General features: G+C 38.7%; 1 protein-coding gene across 12 annotated transcripts in view; it reads right to left on the reverse strand.

The window, feature by feature from the left end:
* Positions 1 to 20000, reverse strand: part of LOC144964457 (unconventional myosin-IXb-like) — a 150690-nt gene that overhangs the window by 67221 nt on the left and 63469 nt on the right. For all 12 annotated transcript variants that reach the window (XM_078898745.1, XM_078898743.1, XM_078898742.1 and 9 more), the window contains exons 7-13: positions 10280 to 10380; positions 5340 to 5394; positions 4746 to 4823; positions 3406 to 3495; positions 2649 to 2897; positions 1898 to 2019; positions 743 to 884 (exon numbers count right to left, since the gene is read on the reverse strand). In XM_078898745.1, coding sequence (XP_078754871.1) covers positions 743 to 884; positions 1898 to 2019; positions 2649 to 2897; positions 3406 to 3495; positions 4746 to 4823; positions 5340 to 5394; positions 10280 to 10380 — 837 coding nt within the window. The remainder of the gene's footprint in view (positions 1 to 742; positions 885 to 1897; positions 2020 to 2648; positions 2898 to 3405; positions 3496 to 4745; positions 4824 to 5339; positions 5395 to 10279; positions 10381 to 20000) is intronic.

The following is a 20000-nucleotide window of genomic DNA, read 5'->3' on the forward strand; positions in this document are numbered from 1 at the left end:
ACTAAATCACTTGGAAAAAATAAAGGAAAAATTTGTTTTCATCAGTTTTTTTTTTAATCAATTGAATAACGTAAAATAAACCAAAAACTAGCGATGTAGCTCCAATAGAATATAGAATAAATAGATTCTCAACGGTTAAAGTATGTGCGTACAGAGTTTCAGCTCTGCCAACCCTTTTTCAACACTTTAAAAAGCTATAACTACTATAATGTAGATGCTAGATCCTCAGGTTGGACTTATTTTTCATTACGATGGAAGCAAATTTTTTCCTTTGCGCTCCCAGTAACTTGGTATTTGAGTATTTATGGGGACGAACGTCACAAAAACGACAGTTTGTCACAGACTCAAAGACAAACGTCACAAAAACGACAATTTGTCACAGACTCAAATACAAACGTCACAAAAACGACAGTTTGTCACAGACTCAAATACAAACGTCACAAAAACGACAGTTTGTCACAGACTCAAATACAAACGTCACAAAAACGACAGTTTGTCACAGACTCAAAGACAAACGTCACAAAAACGACAGTTTGTCACAGACTCAAATACAAATGTCACAAAAATAACAGTTTGTCACAGACTCAAATACAAACATCACAAAAACGACAGTTTGTCACAGACTCAAATACAAACGTCACAAAAACGACAGTTTGTCACAGACTCAAATACCTTTTTTTATTTTCAAACCAATATTTTATAATCAAACTTATTTGGAAACAAAACAAACAAAAAGACCCACCTTGATAAAGTATTTGACTTTTCCAGCGTAATGAGAGATGCTGAAGGCGCCTTCCCTCAATTGAGGTACATCATAATGATTGTTGTTCTTGTGGTGGTGAGTGAATTTGTTGAGCAATGTTTCATTAGTGGCCGCAGGAAAACTGGGAAATGATAGAACGGTAATATTAGATGATTTCCTAAGAGTTGTCAAAACAGATACGGCAATGACGAGGCTATTTTTAGATCAACTGGTCCATACAAAGCTGAGAACAGATCTAGAGGGTTTTTTTTTTATTCTCTGTTGTCTTCTGGCACTTTTCTACTCACGTCATTTCTTGTTATAACCAACATAAGTGCCTGCTCCACTCACTTTTCTGATTCAATATTCACCCCCGATATCAGAGCTTACTCAATGTCTCAATCGTTTCTATGTTATATGTTAGTGTTGAGATTATGGCTATTAAGTTTAAATGCTGCCTAACAAACTTCGCGGTGTATGAGTGTGTTGAACCCATGACTTCAAGAAGTCGAGAGAACAGGTCAAGATAGACACGATGCTTGATACCACTGTTTATGGAGTGGTGGATGGCTTAGAGGCGTGGGTTCGAGCCCCCATCGCTGCTAAGTTTTATTATCTGTTGTCTTCTGGCACTTTTCTGCTCATTTCATTTCTTGTTATTATCAACATAAGTGTCTGCCCCACTCGCTTTTCCTAATCAAATCAAACAATATTGTTTCTGTCTTGAGAAGAAGGACCTTCATTGAGTGGCCTTCTTCTTAAAGACAGGAGAAGCTGCTGAGGTGTGAACTGAAGTTTGGAGAGACAAAAAAGCTGGAAAAACATATGAAATATCAAATTAAGAAATTAAGGAGCAGGCACCGGTGTAAGATAAAGAACTGAACAATTGTGTATGAAAGGTGCCAGACAAAGCAAGAATGAAAATTACAAGATAAAAAAACCATCCCAAACCGGGAGCCTCTGTCGTGTACTAGTAACACAACCAGGAGGTCTGAGGTTCGTCCCCAGTCGAGGTCGACTGATTTTTTGGGATGTTTTTTTTTTTCATGTATTTTTCTTTCTTGCTTCGTCTGGCACTGTTTCATACACACCTGTTCAGTTTTTTTATCTGGAAAACATAAACTTTGGCATCCCTGTCAGTAATATTCTCCTCACCTGCACTCCTCATCCAGTAAGTAAAACAGACCACTGGGCCTCTTGGAGAAGAGCTCCAGACTGCCAGTGTTGTCGATGAATTCGATGTTCTTCCATTGGATGCCTTCACGCCTGTATTCCTCCTGGGAAAAGGGGGAAGAGTTGATTGCAATTATATTACCAGTTACCAGAATGACTATTGCTTATCATAGTTGAAACATGCTGTGGTATTGTTAGATGATGATGATGATGATGATGATGATGATGATGATGATGATGATGATGATGGTGATGATGGTGATGATGATGATGGTGATGATGATGGTGTTGGTGGTGATTGTGGTGGTAGTGGTAATGATGATGATGAAGACAAAGAAGAAGAAGAAGAAGAAGAAGAAGAAGAAGAAGAAGAAGAAGAAGAAGAAGAAGAAGAAGAAGAAGAAGAAGAAGAAGAAGAAGAAGAAGAAGAAGAAGAAGAAGAAGAAGAAGAAGAGGAGGAGGAGGAGGAGGAGGAGGAGGAGGAGGAGGAGGAGGAGGAGGAGGAGGAGGAGGAGGAGGAGGAGGAGGAGGAGGAGGAGGAGGAGGAGGAGGAGAAGAAGAAGAAGAAGAAGAAGAAGAAGAAGAAGAAGAAGAAGAAGAAGAAGAAGAAGAAGAAGAAGAAGAAGAAGAAGGCAGTGACGATTATGACTGGGTGATGATGATGATGATGATGATGATGATGATGATGATGACAATGATAATGATAACGATGATGACTTCTGAAAGTACCAACCTGTTCAAACTTGAATATATGCTGGTTGAAGTAATATTGCAAATGTTCATTGGCATAGTTGATACAGAACTGTTCAAAACTGTTGCGTCCGAAATCCTCAAAGCCAAAGATGTCCAGCACGCCAATGGAATTGCCTTCGTGATCCGAGTCGTGCTTCTTTGCCAGCAAGGCTTGGTTCACCTTCAGCACAATCCAGTCAAACAAAGCACCGTATATACATTTTGCCATGGCGTCGCGGGTAGCTATGGCCTGAAACCATGGACAAACAAATAAAAAGAAAAGATTAATGACAACATGTGCGGCTATGTGGTCTAGTGGTATCTCTCTCTCTCTCTCTCTCTCTCTCTCTCTCTCTCTCTCTCTCTCTCTCTCTCTCTCTCTCTCTCTCTCTCTCTCTCTCTCTCTCTCTATCTCTCTATCTCTCTATCTCTTATATTTTTGTATTGTTAACAAGATGCCACATTCACTTCTTTTCTATTCTTATCAACACAATTTCCATTCTATTACACCAATCTAGTCCTACTTACATCCTCCATTTTGTAGGTGATAACAAACGTTTCATCCCCAGCTGTTGTCCTCTTCTGTGTAAAAGATTCGCCCCCCCCCCTCTCTCTCTCTCTCTCTCTCTCTCTCTCTCTCTCTCTCTCTCTCTCTCTCTCTCTCTCTCTCTCTCTCACACCCACACACACACACATGCATACACACACACACATACATACACGCACACAATTTCCATTTCATGACTAGTCCTACTTACATCCTCCATTTTGTAGGTGATAACAAACGTTTCATCCCCAGCTGTTGTCCTCTTCTGTGTTAAAGATTCCATTCCATGTTTGTCCTTCACCTGGAGACAAATCCAACAAAACAAATCATTCATATGATTTGTATCATTAAAACTATGTGCGGCTATGTGGTCTAGTGGTATGACACTCGCTTTCTGATTGGAAGGTCCTGGGTTCGAGCCTCGTGCTCGGCGCATAGTTGAGTCCTTGGAAAAGGCTCTTTACTCACATTCTCTCAGCGTACTCAGGTGTAAAATGAGTACCTGGCCGTTAACAGCGTTGTCTTTGACCGAAAAATTGTAATATCGCCTAACAGGCGTCATGTCCCGTCCTACATGTTAAATGTTGCTGTTGACCAGGGACCCCTTGTAAAGCGCTTTGAGCACATTTAGTGGATATTGCCCTATATAAATCTCAATTTTATTTCTATTTATTATAAAACAATATATATATTTATAAATAAAATTCCCTGTATTCATCCCACAGAGGAAATTTGTCTCTAGGGTCTAATCCAAGGGAAGACTGGAATAACTCAGGCATCAGCCGCAGGCAGCGCCGCAAATTGAGCTAGGGCGAGGTGACTTGCTCAAGGCCACACAGCGCAGAGGCGGGTGATTGAACTTTTCAATTCAATTCAATTCAAATATTTATTTATTGTCAGCATTTAAAAAATGTTTCATAGATAATGTAGTCAGGCTAATAGAAGCCTTTGACCGACATAGGTTATAACACATAAAAATACATAGTAATACATTTTCCCAGAACTCAGTGCCTTTCAAGTAGAAAGCAAAGACCGGACCGCTCACGCGGCCCCCTTCCTTTATGGAGAAAGAATGATTAATATACTCTCTTCTAATCCTTGTTGAAACAGTTTAAACCGAGAGACTGGCAGACAGTCAGACAAACAGACAGATACATAAAGTTGAAGAGAGATGGGGGGGGGGGGGAAGAAAGAGAGAGGTAGAGAGAGAGGTAGAGAGAGATGCCAGAGAGTAGAGAGGTAGAGTGAGAGAGAGAGATAGAGAGAGAGAGAGAGATAGAGAGAGATAGAGAGAGAAAGAGAGAGAGAGGTAGAGAGAGAGGTAGAATGAGATGCCAGAGAGTAGAGAGGTAGAGTGAGAGAGAGATAGAGAAAGAGAGAGAGATAGTGAGAGAGAGAAAGAGAGAGAGAGAGAGAGATAGAGAGAGAAGACAGAGAGTTATTATCAACATAAGTGCCTGCTCCATTCACTATTCTGACCCAAGAACACTTAGTAGACATTGCGCTATATATAAAAGCTCAAGGGTGTTGTTTTCCAAAAGCAAAGCTTACCTTGAGAAGAGAGCAAATAGTCCGCACAGTTTCCTCATTCTTGATGCACACTGACTCATCATGGTGCTGATCTCCTTTCTGGGAATACCAAGAACATTGGACAGGGGGTGAGGAATCCATCACAAAATGGAAGGGAAAAAAAAAGCAAGAGAGAAGAAAGAAAGAAAAAAAAAGAAAGAAAGAAAAAAAGAAAGAAAGAAAAAAAAGAAAGAAAGGAAGAAAGAAAAAGAAAGAAAGATAAAAAGAAAGAAAGAAAGAAAGAAAGAAAGAAAGAAAGAAAGAAAGAAAGAAAGAAAGAAAGAAAGAAAGAAAAAGAAAGTAAGAAAAAAAGAAAGAAAGAAAGAAAATAATAATGAAAGAATGAGAGAGAGAGAGAGAGAGAGAGAGAGAGAGAGAGAGAGAGAGAAAGAGAGAGAGAGAGAGAGAGAGAGAGAGAGAGAGAAATTGTATGAATATTCATGATTCACTATAAATCGTAATAATACGTACAGTGTATTTGCATGACAACAGTATCGTACGCGGTACTGTATTATTGTTCCCTTTAAAGAGAGCTGGTATCGATTTCTACTGTTTGTTTGTTTGTTTGTTTGTTACCTTTTTAAATTCAATGTTGCCCAGAAGCAGTACCGCTGACAACACACTGAAAATTCTGTGGGGAAAAAAAAAGAGAAAGAAAAAAAGAAAAACACAAAGTATTAAAAAAACATATAATTTAAAACAGTCCTTTGGGCCTATGGAGCCGGAATTTATCCCGGTTTCAATAGCCTGAAACGGACGATAGCAAATTGGTTGCTACCCTTTTCATAGGACGCTATGTTATCTCAAATTACTTTCTGCCAGATCTGACAGAGCCTGCTGTCTATTCACTGCTGGGTGACCAGGGCATGGAGAGGGGGGGGGGGGGAGGGGGGGGGGGTAGGTCAGAAGAAAAATAAATCTTGACTGCACCAGGGGCTCGATCTTGGTTCCTTTGCGTGTGAATCGAGTGCTCTACCCACTGAGCTATCGTGACCCCCACACACAAACCATAAAGCAATAGATGATAACTCAATCCAGAATCTTTAATTCTATTTTGTGGCATTAGCACGCTTAGCGAGGATTAATTACATTTAACCTTAGCCGCTTGTTTACGTGGCTAAGACCAAGTAAATGTTAAGATTATTATTTATTACAAGATAAATGGTGGGGTAGGGGGATATATATATATATATATATATATATATATATATATATATATATATATATATATATATATAGAGAGAGAGAGAGAGAGAGAGAGAGAGAGAGAGAGAGGGGGGAGAGAGAGAGAGACAGAGAGAGAGGAGAGAGGGAGACAGAGAGATAGATTATATATATATATATATATATATATAGAGAGAGAGAGAGAGAGAGAGAGAGAGGGGGAGAGAGAGAGACAGAGAGAGAGGAGAGAGGGAGACAGAGAGATAGATTATATATATATATATATATATATATATATATATATAGAGAGAGAGAGAGAGAAAGAGAGAGAGAGAGAGAGGAGAGAGAGACACAGAGAGAGAGGAGAGGGAGACAGAGAGAGAGAGGAGAGAGACAGACAGATAGAGAGAGATAGATAGAGAGAGAGAGGGGAGAGACAGAGAGAGAGAGGGGAGAGAGAGAGACAGAGAGAGGAGAGAGACAGAGAAAGAGAGAGGGAGACGAGAGAGAGACAGCGGGAGGGAGAGAGAAAGAGAGAGGGAGACAGGAGAGAGAGACAGCGGGAGAGAGAGAGACAGAGAAAGATAGAGAGAGAGAGAGAGGGAGACAGGAGAGAGAGAGACAGCGGGAGAGAGAGACAGAGAGAGATAGAGAGAGAGAGAGAAAGAGAGAGGGAGACAGGAGAGAGACAGCGAGAGAGACAGAGAGAGAGAGAAAGAGAGAGGGAGACAGGAGAGAGAGACAGCGGGAGAGAGAGATAGAGAGAGAGACAGAGAGAGAGAGATAGAGAGAGAGACAGAGAGAGAGATAGAGAGACACAGAGAGAGAGAGAGACAGGATATATATATATATATATATATATAGAGAGAGAGAGAGAGACAGGAGAGAGAGAGAGAGGAGAGAGAGGGAGAGGAGAGAGAGACAGCGGGAGAGAGAGAGATAGAGAGAGAGAGAGAGAGAGAGAGATTGGATAGATAAATGATGCCAGGGAGAATGTTTACAGAGTGTCAGGTAAATAGACTCGGCATTGAATCATCAGCGCCATCATCAACAATCTCTGTAATAGTATAACCAAAATAATTGCAGTTCTCTAGAAAAACACGTGTTTTAAAATTTGGCCAGAAAAATCGTCCTTCATATATATCGATCGTTTTAAATGACTCTCATCTTGGCAAAAAAAAAAAAAAAAAAAAAAAAAACCCCAAAAAATAACAAAAAAGCTTCTCAAACCTGGGACTTCGCCGAAGCCTTTAAATAAATCCCCAGGTTTGAGAGTTTTTTGCCAAGATGAAGGTCATTTAAATCGATATATATATATATATATATATATATATATATATATATATATATATATATATATATATATATATATATATATATATATATTTGAAGGATGAGTTTTGTGGTCAAATTTTTACATACGAGTTTTGTTGGTTTTTTCCCCGGAGAGCTGGTTTAAGTAGCGAGACCCGTGCCAACTTCCAAGGTAATTTCAGCTTGAACATCTGTATCATCTCAAATACATAATACATGTCAATCCAATCCACTTCTCTACGAGCCTCGCTCAGCGCATAGTTGAGTCCTTGGAAAAGGTTCTTTACTCACAGTCCCTCAACGTACTCATGTGTAAAATGAGTACCTGGACAGAAAATTCCTCCCGCAACAAAATTAATCGATCGATTTAAATGACCCTCGTCTTGACAGGAAAAAAAAGACTTTCAAACCTGGGCCTTCGTGAGAGACTTCGCGAAGTCCCAGGTTTGAGAGTTGTTGTTTTTTCTTCCTCTGATTAATTTTTTTTTTTTTTTGGCAATATGAGGGTCATTTAAATCGATCGATATTTGAAGGACGAGTTTTCTAGTCAAATTTTTAAATACGAGCTGGGTTTGTTTTGTTTTTTTTCCCCAGAGGACGGCATTTTACTGATTTAAATAGCGAAGCCCGTGCCAACTTCCAAGGTAATTTCAGCTTGAACATCTGTATCATCTCAAATACATAATACATATCAATGTAATCCACTTCTCTACGCCAATTACCTGTTTTAACTGAAACATGAAAAATAAAAAAAGGTGCGGAAAGTGGTCGGGTCGGATCGGAAGGTCCTGGGTTCGAGCCTCGCTCGGCGCATATTATTTGAGTCCTTGGAAAAGGCTCTTTACTCATATTCTCTCACCGTACTCAGGTGTAAAATGAGTAAGTACCTGGCGGTTATCAGCGTCGTCTCTGCCCCCCCCCCCCCCCCCAAAAAAAATAAAATGTAATATCGCCTAACAGGCGTCATGTCTCGTTTTACATGTTACGCGTTGCTGTTGGTCAGGGACCCCTTGTAAAGCGCTTTGAGAGTTTGTTGGGTTTTTAAATTTTTTATTATTATTTTTTTTGTCTTTTTGTTTGTTTTGTTTTTTTGTTGTTTTTTTTTTTTTTTTCTCTCTGTTTTTTCCCCCCTTTTTTTTTCCCCTTTTTTTTTTTTTTCAAGGCGAAGATCATGAAAATCGATCGACGTGTGAAGGACGAGTTTTCTGGCCAAAATTTTAAAAATCCGTGTTTTTCCAAAGTACGTCATAACATTGGACATTAATATAAATCCAATTTACAACTGCTATTACAGGTGGAAGGAAGTGTGATCAATTCATTATTATCTTGTTATAATCCTACATCTAAACCATCTTTTCTTGTGAAAAAATAAAAATATAAAAAAAAGATTTAAACGGTGGAGATGAGATCAGTTCTGTTTGGTTGGCCCAGTATTCCCTCTGACGTTAGTAAAAATATTATTACCTAATTAAACGAATCCCGTTCACGGCCATAACATGAAATTCTGAAGATATCAAGAATTAACCGAATTTGTTATTGAGAAAGCTGACGTGACGTGGTTTAATGTTGATTTTATTTATTAACTTTTGTTTTGTTTTGTTTTTCTTATCTGTTTGCTTTGTTTTTTGTTTTATTTTGGTTTTTTTTGGGGGGTTTTGTTGTTTGTTTTTTTTTCATTGCTATTGTCTGTTATCACCCTTAACTGATTATTGTACACCAAAACCATTTCATTTTAACAAATAGAGCATTTAGAAATAGCAATATCCACAAAAGTGCTCAAAGAGCTTTATATGGAGTCCCAAGCCAACAGCTACACTTAACATGTAGGACGAGACATAACGCCTGTTAGGCAATATTACAAACAAACAAAAAATTTCAACGGAAACAGTGATGCTTAAGTCCATGTACTCATTTTACACCTGACTACGGTGAGAGAAAGTGAGTAAAGAGCCTTTTACGAGGACTCAACTATGCGCGGCTCAGATCGGTATTCGAACCCAGACCTTCCGATCCTAGGGCGAGTGTCACAGCACAAGAACACATAGCTCATAGTATCCATTAAAAAAAAAAATCACTATCTGAAATTTAAAAAAATAGTCTGATGTCACGTCCTTTCAGCAACCAGCAGCTTGGTTCTAAACAAAGAAAATCGGTACTTTTTAATTCTTCATACTGGCAAGAACTTTTTCACAAGTCATGTGATCAGAATGTATAAAAATCAAAAGATGACCAGATTTATAATGTTTTTCTCCTCTAGATACACTTTTATGCTCGTCAGAGAAGTATGTCATAAGGGCGTCCGCCATTGTTCCGAAGTTTAGAACCAGTTGCTAAGTTACTACGCGTCATTACGAGGGAAAAGACGCCACGACTGTTGAAGCCTATTCTGCCCTAATATTAAATAACACAGTATGTGCTATTTGGTTTACATTGCATATACTGTGTTTTAAAAATAACCACGGCAGTATTCTGAACCAAAAAGCATTAGCACTGATTTACAAGTTTAGTATAGATAGTATGCGCTTGGCTAAGAAGCTCACAATATTGCCATCCGGAAATATAACCGACCAACACACAAAACTGTGTAACCTTAAACGTTTATAGTCTGGTTCATACAGTTTAGTGAGAATTACTCATAAACGCGGATAAAAAAAAAAACATAAAAAACAATAACAAATACCTGAGTGACGTCAACTTCATTCTATATATAAGGACTTGGTGGAATACTCGTAACGTCACTTCCTTCCTAATGACACATGGTAACTTAGTAACACTGGCTCTAAACTATCGGAACAATGACGGACGCCCGTATGAAATATTTCTCCGGCGAGCATAAAAGCGTATCCAAAGGAAGAAAAAAAGACAACAAAATTTGATCATGTTTTGACTTTTACACATTCAGATCACAAGACATGAAAAGTTCTAGCCAGCATGAAGAATAAAAAGTAATGAGTTTCGTTGTTCAGAACCACGCTGGTCGTTGCTGGGCGGACATGACATCAGACTACTGAATCCAATTAGAAGATTTGTGTACTTACTTGAGCTGGGTCTCTGGTGAGAATCCGACCATCTCCATAGACTGTTTTAATCTGGTAAACTCGTGTTTCTCGTCAACACCATCCACACTGTAACATCCACTCTGGAATAGAGATGGTTGATGGTGATGGTGATGGTGGAGGTGGTGGTGATGGTGATGATGACGATGGTGGAGGTGGTGATGGTGGTGGTGGTGGTGATGATGGTGGTGGTGGTGATGATGGTGATGGTGGTGGTGGTGATGGTGATTGTGATGATGATGATGATGATGATGATGATGATGATGATGATGATGATGATGATGATGATGATGATGATGATGATGATGATTATCTAAACGCAAAGAGCATGATCTGATAATGGAAAAGCTAAACAAAGACCATGTGTTATTATTATGACGATAATTGGCGACAAAGACGACGACGACGACGACGACGATGATGATGATGATGATGATGATGATGATGATGATGATGATGATGATGATGATGATGATGATGATGATGATGATGATGATGATGGTGGTGGTGGTGGTGGTGGTGGTGGTGGTGGTGGTGGTGGTGGTGGTGGTGGTGATGTGATTGTGATGACGATGATGATGATGTTTGCTGTGGTGGCGCCGACGACGGTGGTGATGGTGATGGTGGTGGTGGTGGTGTTGGTGGTGATGTGGATGGTGATTGTGATGATAATGATGATGATGATGATGATGATGATGATTATGATGATGATGATGATGATGATGATGATGATGATGATGATGATGATGATGATGATGATGATGATGATGATGATGATGATGATGATGATTGCTGTGGTGGCGCCAACGACGGTAGTGATGGTGGTGGTGGTGGTGGTGGTGATGGTCATGATGTTCATGGTGGTGGTGGTGGTGGTGGTGGTGGTGGTGGTGGTGGTGGTTATGGTGATGTTCGTGGTGATGTTCATTGTGATGGTGGTGGTGGTGGTGATGGTGATGTTCATGGTGGTGGTGGTGATGATGATAATGATGATGATGATGATTGCTGTGGTCGCGCCAACGACGGTAGTGGTGGTGGTGGTGGTGGTGATGGTCATGATGTTCATGGTGATGGTGGTGGTGGTGATGGTGATGTTCGTGGTGATGTTCATTGTGGTGGTGGTGGTGGTGGTGATGGTGATGTTCGTGGTGATGTTCATTGTGATGGTGGTGGTGGTGGTGATGGTGATGTTCGTGGTGATGTTCATTGTGATGGTGGTGGTGGTGGTGGTGATGGTGATGTTCGTGGTGATGTTCATTGTGATGGTGGTGGTGGTGGTGGTGGTGATGGTGATGTTCGTGGTGATGTTCATTGTGATGGTGGTGGTGGTAGTGGTGATGGTGATGTTCGTGGTGATGTTCATGGTGATGGTGGTGGTGGTGGTGATGGTGATGTTCGTGGTGATGGTGATGTTCATGGTGATGGTGGTGGTGGTGGTGGTGATGGTGATGTTCGTGGTGATGTTCATTGTGATGGTGGTGGTGGTGGTGATGGTGATGTTCGTGGTGATGTTCATTGTGATGGTGGTGGTGGTGATGTTCGTGGTGATGTTCATTGTGATGGAGGTGGCACGACGGATCGGTGTCAACGTCGAGAATGATGACGACATCAATTGCGTCATGATTATATGTCGCCTCAACAGGGCTGTCATAATTTGTGGTAAAACGGAGGGGCTGATGATTTCCACACACACACCAAACATTTTTTTTAAAAAAAAGAAAGAATGAAAGAAATAAAAGACACATAAAAAAGTAAGAAAAAAAAGAAAAGAAAAGAAATAAAAGAGAAATAAAAAGAAAAAAAAGAAAAGAGAAACAAAAAGAAAAGAAAGAAAAGTGAAATAAAAAGAAAGAAAGAAAGAAAAGAGACATAAAAAAGTAAGAAAAAAAAAGAAAAGAAAAGAGAAATAAAAAGAAAAGAAAGAAAAGAGAAATAAAAAGAAAGAAAGAAAGAAAGAAAAGAGAAGAAAAAAGGGGAAAAAAGAAAGAAAATAAAAGAATGAATAAAGGAATGAATGAAAGAAGAAAGAAAGAAAGATGAAAAAGAAACTTGAGCTTTTATATAGCGCAATATCCACTAAACGTGCTCAAATTGTTTTACAGGGGGTCCCTGCCCAACAGCAACACGTAACATTTAGAACGGGACATGACGTCTGTTAGACGAAATTGCAATTATTTTTTTCCGACAGAGAGAACGCTATTTAACAGCCAGGTACTCATTTTACACCTGAGTACGCTGAGAGAATGTGAGTAAAGAGGCCTTTTCCAAGGACTCCCAACTATGCGCCAAGCGAGGCTCGAACCCAGAACCTTCCTGATCCGATCCGAAAGCAAGTATCATACCATAAGACCACATAGCCGCAGAAAAGAAAAAAGAAGGGGAAAAAAAAAGGGGGGGGGTTATACAAGTGATAGATAGATAGATGATTGCAACGTCACACATAAAATCTCGCCTTGAACGTTGAGAGATAACAACAACAACACACGATAACAATCATTCCAAATGGAAAACAAATTAGCTAAGAGGTGTGAAAACCGATTGAATCTTTAATACGTGGTTGGATTGAGGAAAACAGCCAAGGGTGAGATATGTAATCATACGACGATAGGGATATTGTATACCTATCAATTATCAAACTAACCAGCTAACTGTCGTTCTCTGGAAAAACACGTATTTGAAAAATTTGGCCAGAAAACTCGTCCTTCAAATATCCATCATTGACTCTCGTCTCTCGTAAAAAACTCAAACCTGGGACTTCGAGAAGTCTTCCTTTAGCCATAAGTTTGAGAGGGTTTTTTTGCCAAGACGAGGGTCATTTAAATCGATCGATATTTGAAGGACGAGTTTTCTGACCAAATTTTAAAATAAGTGTCTTTCAAGAGTACGGTAGTTAACTAACTGCACATTCTTTCCCTACGAGCTGCATATAATATAAACACGTCAATACAACAATCCTGACTGAATATCGCTTCCCGGTTTCCATAAATATTTCATAAATAACGATATGAAATTGGATTGGACGCTTCGAGTTAATAAACGAAAACAGATAATATGGACGTTTCGGATTTCCCCCTTTATCAAGAAAACACGATGAATCAACGCTGAAGAGGAATGAGAGATGTGAAAACGGCGTTGTTAAAGTGGATAATCTCTCATTCAATATCCAATAAATGTGCTCAAAAAGCTATACAATGCGTTCCTAGCCAACAGCAACACTTAACATGTAGGATGAGACATACCGCCTATTAGAGGATATCACAATTTCTTTCCGACAGACAAAACGCATTTAACGGCCAGGAACTAATTTTACACTGGAGTACGGTGAGAAAATGAGAGTAAAGGGCGTTTTCCAAGCTCTCAACTATGTACCTCTCAGAGCGGGGATCGAACCCAGGACCTCCCCGTCCCAAGACGAGGGTCATATACCACAAGGCCGCATAGCCGTACGTTATATTTCAAATTACGAAATTAAGGAGCAGACACCGGTGTAAGATAAAGAACTGAACAAGTGTGTATGAAAGGTGCCAGACAAAGCAAGAAAGAAAAATACAAGAAAAAAAAAACCTATCCCAAAAATATCAGTCGACCTCGACTGGGGATCGAACCTCAGACCTTCTGATTACCGACCAGACATGCTATCATTACACGGTAATCAGAAGGTATGAGGTTCAATCCCCAGTCGAGGTCGACTGATTTTTTGGGATGGTTTCTTTCTTGTATTTTTCTTCCTTGCTTTGTTTGGCACCTTTCATTCACTTGTTCAGTTCTTTATGTTCTATTTTTAGAATTTTGGATGGTGACTAAACATTCTAATGTAACAATAACCAGGTCTCTTTTGTCTTATTTGTTTAAATCGGATTGAAATTGTTTATTCAACGCAAATTCTTCCTATTCTTGGACTGTGACTGAAAAGGTGTTGAAAGAAATGTGAAGGAATAAATGATAAACACAATGGTAATTTCTTACAGACGGAACAGACCGCGTTCCACATTGGTTTCAATCATCTCCACCTTCAGTGTGAAAACTGAAAACCAGCTCAGCTCTGCTTTACTATGAAAAAGAACCCATATCTAAAAAGTTGGCCAGAAAACTCGCCCTTAAAAAATATCGATCGATTTAAATGGCCCTCATCTTGCAAAAAATAAATAAATAAATAAATAAAAAATAAAAAATAAAAACTCTCAAACCTGGGACTTTAAGGAAAACGTCGCGAAGTCCCAGATTTGATAGTTTTTGCCAAGATGAGGGTCGTTTAAATCGATGATATTTTTAAGGAAGAGTTTTCTGGCCAAATTTTTTAATATGGTTTTTTTCCCAGACTCCGGCAGAGCTTTGGTTTCAATCCATCGGTCTTAAAGGTATAACTTACCGTCAGGTAGGAGGCTACCTACGTATTGATGCCGATGCGTTTATAAACGACATGTCAGTATGCTTTTTGCTCTTGTTTTATAAAGACAGCCGGCTGATTAGCACTCACTAAATTATTGACGCTATGCGTTTGTGATATAAAAATCATTTTAATGATTAGTCTCACTAAATTGTATCAATTTTTTTTATTTATTTATTTATTTTTTTTTTTTTTTACGGTACTACTATGTTACTAGTGTGCATCTTGTGTGAGAGTGTCTATGTCAATATTGTATTGTTATAAATGTCTAACCAAATGACAAATTGCCACTTTTTGGGGACAATAAAGATATATTATTATTATTATTATTATTATTATTATTATTATTATTATTATTATTATTATTATTATTATTATTATTATTATTATTATTATTATTATTATTAATCAGACTATAAACGTCAAAAAGTTACAGTTTTGGTGTGTCGGTACGTTTGATGTGGCTGGTGGATGTTGTGAGTGTTTTACCTGCACGTATAGCGTAATTAATTACCGATGCTTCCTTCACCATTAAATCTTCCGTTCATCCTTTTGTACCCGTTGACTCGGCCATGAATAATAACTCCACATAACCCACAACTCAAGCCAAACATCGTGTTCTAGTTCTAGTTCTTCCATCACCTTTTTATGGATGGATCTATCATTTGTTTGTTCGGATGTTTGGCTTGGCGGGTTAGTTTTTTTGTATTAATGCTTTTTCTTTCTGTTTTTGTTTGTTTTTATGTGTTTTGTTTGTTTGTCGTTTGTTTTTTTTTTGTTTTTTTTTGTTGTTTTTTTTGTTTGGTTGGGTTTTTTTTTTTGGTTTTTTTTTTTTTTTGGTTTTTTTTTGGGGGGGGGGGGTGGAGGGGGGCAGCATTTTTGTTTGTCTTTTTGTTGTTGTTTTTTTTTTAATGTTTTGTGTTGGGTTTTTTGTGTTTGTTTTTATTTTCTCTCTGTTTTCTATTTTTTTTTTGTTGTTTTTTTTATTTTTTATTATTTTTTTTTATATTTTTTTTTTTTTTTTTGGGGGGGGTGTATTTTTTCGCTTTTCATCATTTACTGATTTATTTATTTATCTATTAAATTTGTTTGTTTGTTGTTCATTCATTCATTCATTCATTTATTCATCCATCCATCTATTCATTCATTTATTCAATTCTTTATATATTTATTTATTAATTTTATTACTTATTCATACACATTTTTTCCTTTCTCTTTATATTTTGACTACGTGTGTAAATCTATAATATTATAGATGGCTGGTAATATTGTTGACTTCATTCTGTCAACTTTACAACCGAAATAAATATCAGTGGCACGACCCTATTTTCTGGGTTAATCGCTCCTTCACTTCATGCGGGCTGTCATCGTTTAGGAGGTGGCTCTGCCTGACCTACAGTGGAATCCTGATAGATGTACTCACGAAATAGCGACAATGGAGAGGCTTCGGATGGGAACAAATACACAACAAAAACAGATAATGTGGACGTTTCGGGTATCTCCTTTATCAATAAAACAGGATGAATCAAAAACTGAAGACAAATTATGAGAGATGTGGGAACGGTGTTGTTAACTCACTCAATCCTAGCGATTTTTGCTACTTTTCAAAATTGAAAAAAAAAATGTATTAAAAATGAGCATGCACATAGAAAGTTTTATTCAACTATCATTAACATGTAAAAACCAAAAACATCAGGTTTGATACTACGCCTATAATTTGTCTCAGAAAAATGTAATAAATAGGCATGGGGTGAAAGTAACCCGGGCAAACTATGGATATAGTCGGCGTTAGGTTGAGTGAGTTAAGGTGAATAATCTCTCATTCAATATACACTACATGTGCTCAAAGTTTAGGTGCCTCTGACGTTTATAGTGGATTCCTGATGGAGATACTAACGAAAGAGTGATAATGGAGAGGCTTCGGGTGAGAACAATACAGACAATGGACGTATCGGGTACAAACCCTTCGTCAGCACAACAATAAACAACAAATGAACGTGGAAATCAAATGAAATAAAATGCAGTAGAACTTGCACCGTCTTGTACTCAATGGTGGTCGGAATTTGACGTAACAAATTTGATATTTCGACAGCATATCTAACCAATCACATAACACACCCAAACCATCTTCATGTCAATTGTAAACAACATGTAAAATTTGGTGACGATTGGTCCAGTGGGTTTTTAGCCTCAGCGTTATTATTTTTTTTTTTAAATCAAATTTGCCTCATATAATAATGCGATTGACGGAAAAGAACGGATAAAGAACATAAAATTTGGCTGGCCATCAAGAGGGGTTGACTTAAAAGCAAAAGTTGACTTTAAGAGTGTTGAGTATAAGCGGATTCCGCTGTACATACCTTTCGTGTTTTAATCAATGTTTTGTGACTGCCCTGGTATTTTCCATGACTATTTCATTATCGGCCTAATCACGGGTGCTAACGATGATGGTTAGTACGTGTGTATTTATTGATGGGGTTTGGTTATTGGTGGGAATGGTGGTGAGTAGTGGGTAGTAGGAAGAAGTAGACTAATTGTGAGTAAGATATTGGAGATATTAATGAATGTGGTTTTCAATTAATATAATTTTTAATTTTGATGGGACAGTCTTTGATCCTTGTGATGATGATGATGATGATGATGATGATGATGATGATGATGATGATGATGATGATGATGATGATGATGATGATGATGATGATGATGATGATGATGATGTTGATGATGATGACGACGACGATGACAATGACAATGACTAAAAATAATAACAAAGCTGAATAACTTCAATTTCGTTCCATCTATTTATTCGTAAATTAAAACTGAATCCTCCTCCCCCTCCACCCTTCTCCCTCCTGTGTGGGAAGGTGTGTAGGAAAGGGGGGGGGGGGGGGGGGAAAGAGGAGTACGTGTCGACAGCTAGTGAGTGAGTCATAGATACTCATCTTTATCTGGAATAGACCGTGTTATCTTAGATACGTATGAGGTATCCCCGCGAACTCGATAGCATCTTAAGCATCGTGCGGCTATGTGGTCTAGTGGTATGACACTCGTTTTCGGATCGGAGGGTCCTGGTTTCGAGCCAACCTCGCTCGGCGCATAGTTGGGTCTTTGAAAAAAAGATTTACTCTTTACTCACATTCTCTCACCGTACTCAAGTGTGAAATGAGTACCTGACCGTTAACAGCGTTGTCTCTTTGTAATATCATCTAACAGGCGTCATGTTTCGTCCTACATGCTACGTGTTGCTGTTGGCCTGGGATCCCTTGTAAAGCACTTTGAGATTTCGAGTGGATATAGAGTTTTTTTTTTTAATCTCGACTGCACCCAAGATCGATCACGGTCCTTTTGCGTGTGAAGCGAGTGCACTACCAACTGAGCTATCGGGACCCCCTCATATATATAAAACTCTCATCTCTATCCAATAGGATTCAACAGTCGTAACGTCACTTCCTTCCAAATGACGCATGGTAACTTAGCAACACTGGCTCTAAGCTATCGGAGCAATGGCGGACGCCCGTATGAATATTTCTCCGGCGAGCATAAAGGGTATCCAGAGGGGTGGAAAAAAACACATACATTTGATCATGTTTTGACTTTTACACATTCTGATCACAAGGCATATGAAAAGTTCTAGCCAGCATGAAAAATAAAAAGGAATGATTTTCTTTGTTTAGAACCAAGATGGCCGCCGTTGCCGGTAGGCGTGACATTAGACTATTGAATCGTATTCCATCTAGAACTACGTTCATACTCTAACCATTAATTTATCAGACGACTCGATCTAAGCAAACATCGTTTCACCTTACCTCATAACGGTTTGATGTCGGAATAAACCCCAATGCATAAAATCTACTTTTAAGCATAAACTATTGATGCTAGGCGTTAAGGGAAAATACTCACGAGTCCTTTCTTTTTTTTTTCTTTTTTTTTTTTTTTTTTTTTTTTTTTGTCTGTCTAAATAATATCATATTTGCTGTATCAAAAATATCATTAGCAAGCCGAGCCAAGATAATCCAGTTGGCTGTCATAGTCTGGAAAAACACGTATTTAAAAATTTGGCCAGAAAACTCGTCCTTCAAACATCGAGTTAAAAATGAACCTCATATTATTGGCAAAAAACTCTCCAATCTGGGACTTGGTATATAATACCGCCACGTTACCTCCCAGGTTTGAGAGTTCTTGCCAAGATGGGGGTCGTTTAAATTGATCGATATATTTTGAAGGACGAGTTTTCCGGCCAAATTTTTAAATACGTGTCTTTTCCTGAGTACGGCAGTTAAATGATTAATAGTTTAAACATGAAAGAATCCTAAGAGAAAATCTTACAAATGACTTTTTTATTCAACTTTTAAGTCCCCCCCCCCCAAACGAACACACGAACACACAAACACACACACACACACACACACACACACCATTTTATCCGAATAGTTCTAAACCATAATAATAATATCTGGCAATAATCTTGACTTTCAATTAAAAATCAAATAAGATTCGAGCATTTGAAAAGAGAGGGCCGGCGTTAGGGGGAGGGGGTGGCATGAGTGGAATTACACTAGATACCGCGTCACTGTTTTTTTCCAGCTTTTATGATGGAGATAAAACCGTATTAGAATCACTTTCATCTTAGATACACACGGCACACAGGTAACATATTATGTTTTAATGTGAATTCCTTTTGGTGTGATATTCCCTACCTACCAAGCTCTCTTAGGCTAACCCACACCGGAGTCTGACTCCGACGACCCGCACTGCCGTCCTCTACCTTCTTCCGGATAAAGACGTCGGGCACGGACAAAATACTAAGAAGAAAGAGAAGAGCCGCTAGACTATTTCCGTCATGGCAACAAATATGTAGGGCGATCCCCAACACCAATAGTAACTACCCTGAACCAGGATCTCTCTACATATCAGAAATGTATAGATTCAGATGAGGCCGAATTAATCCCTGAAGAACTAAGAAAAACTGCAGTGCCCTCCGTACTAAAGTCACAACAAGATCTTGACAGCCTCAAACGGAAACAATTAACAATATGGATGGAAAGAGCAACTGTACTCATCGAGGGTTTGTTTTTTTTTTAATCTGCGACTGAATCCGTGGCCTTCGTAAAGTTACAGCCTGATACTGACCAAAAAATGACGTCAAAATGCCAGTCTTTTGCCACAAAAGAAAACAAATCATGAGTTGTATTCAATGGTTCAGCCAATGAAATAACTTGTTTCCATGAGCTCACTAAGGACAACTCACTCGACGGTGCAAAAACCAAATAATGACGTCAAACTGCCAGTCCTTTTGGATTTCAGTATCAGGCTATA

The sequence above is a fragment of the Berghia stephanieae genome, chromosome 2 (genome assembly GCF_034508935.2).
Source record: "Berghia stephanieae isolate SIO BIC M18660-M18661 chromosome 2, UCSD_Bste_1.3, whole genome shotgun sequence".
Taxonomy (NCBI): domain Eukaryota; kingdom Metazoa; phylum Mollusca; class Gastropoda; order Nudibranchia; family Aeolidiidae; genus Berghia; species Berghia stephanieae.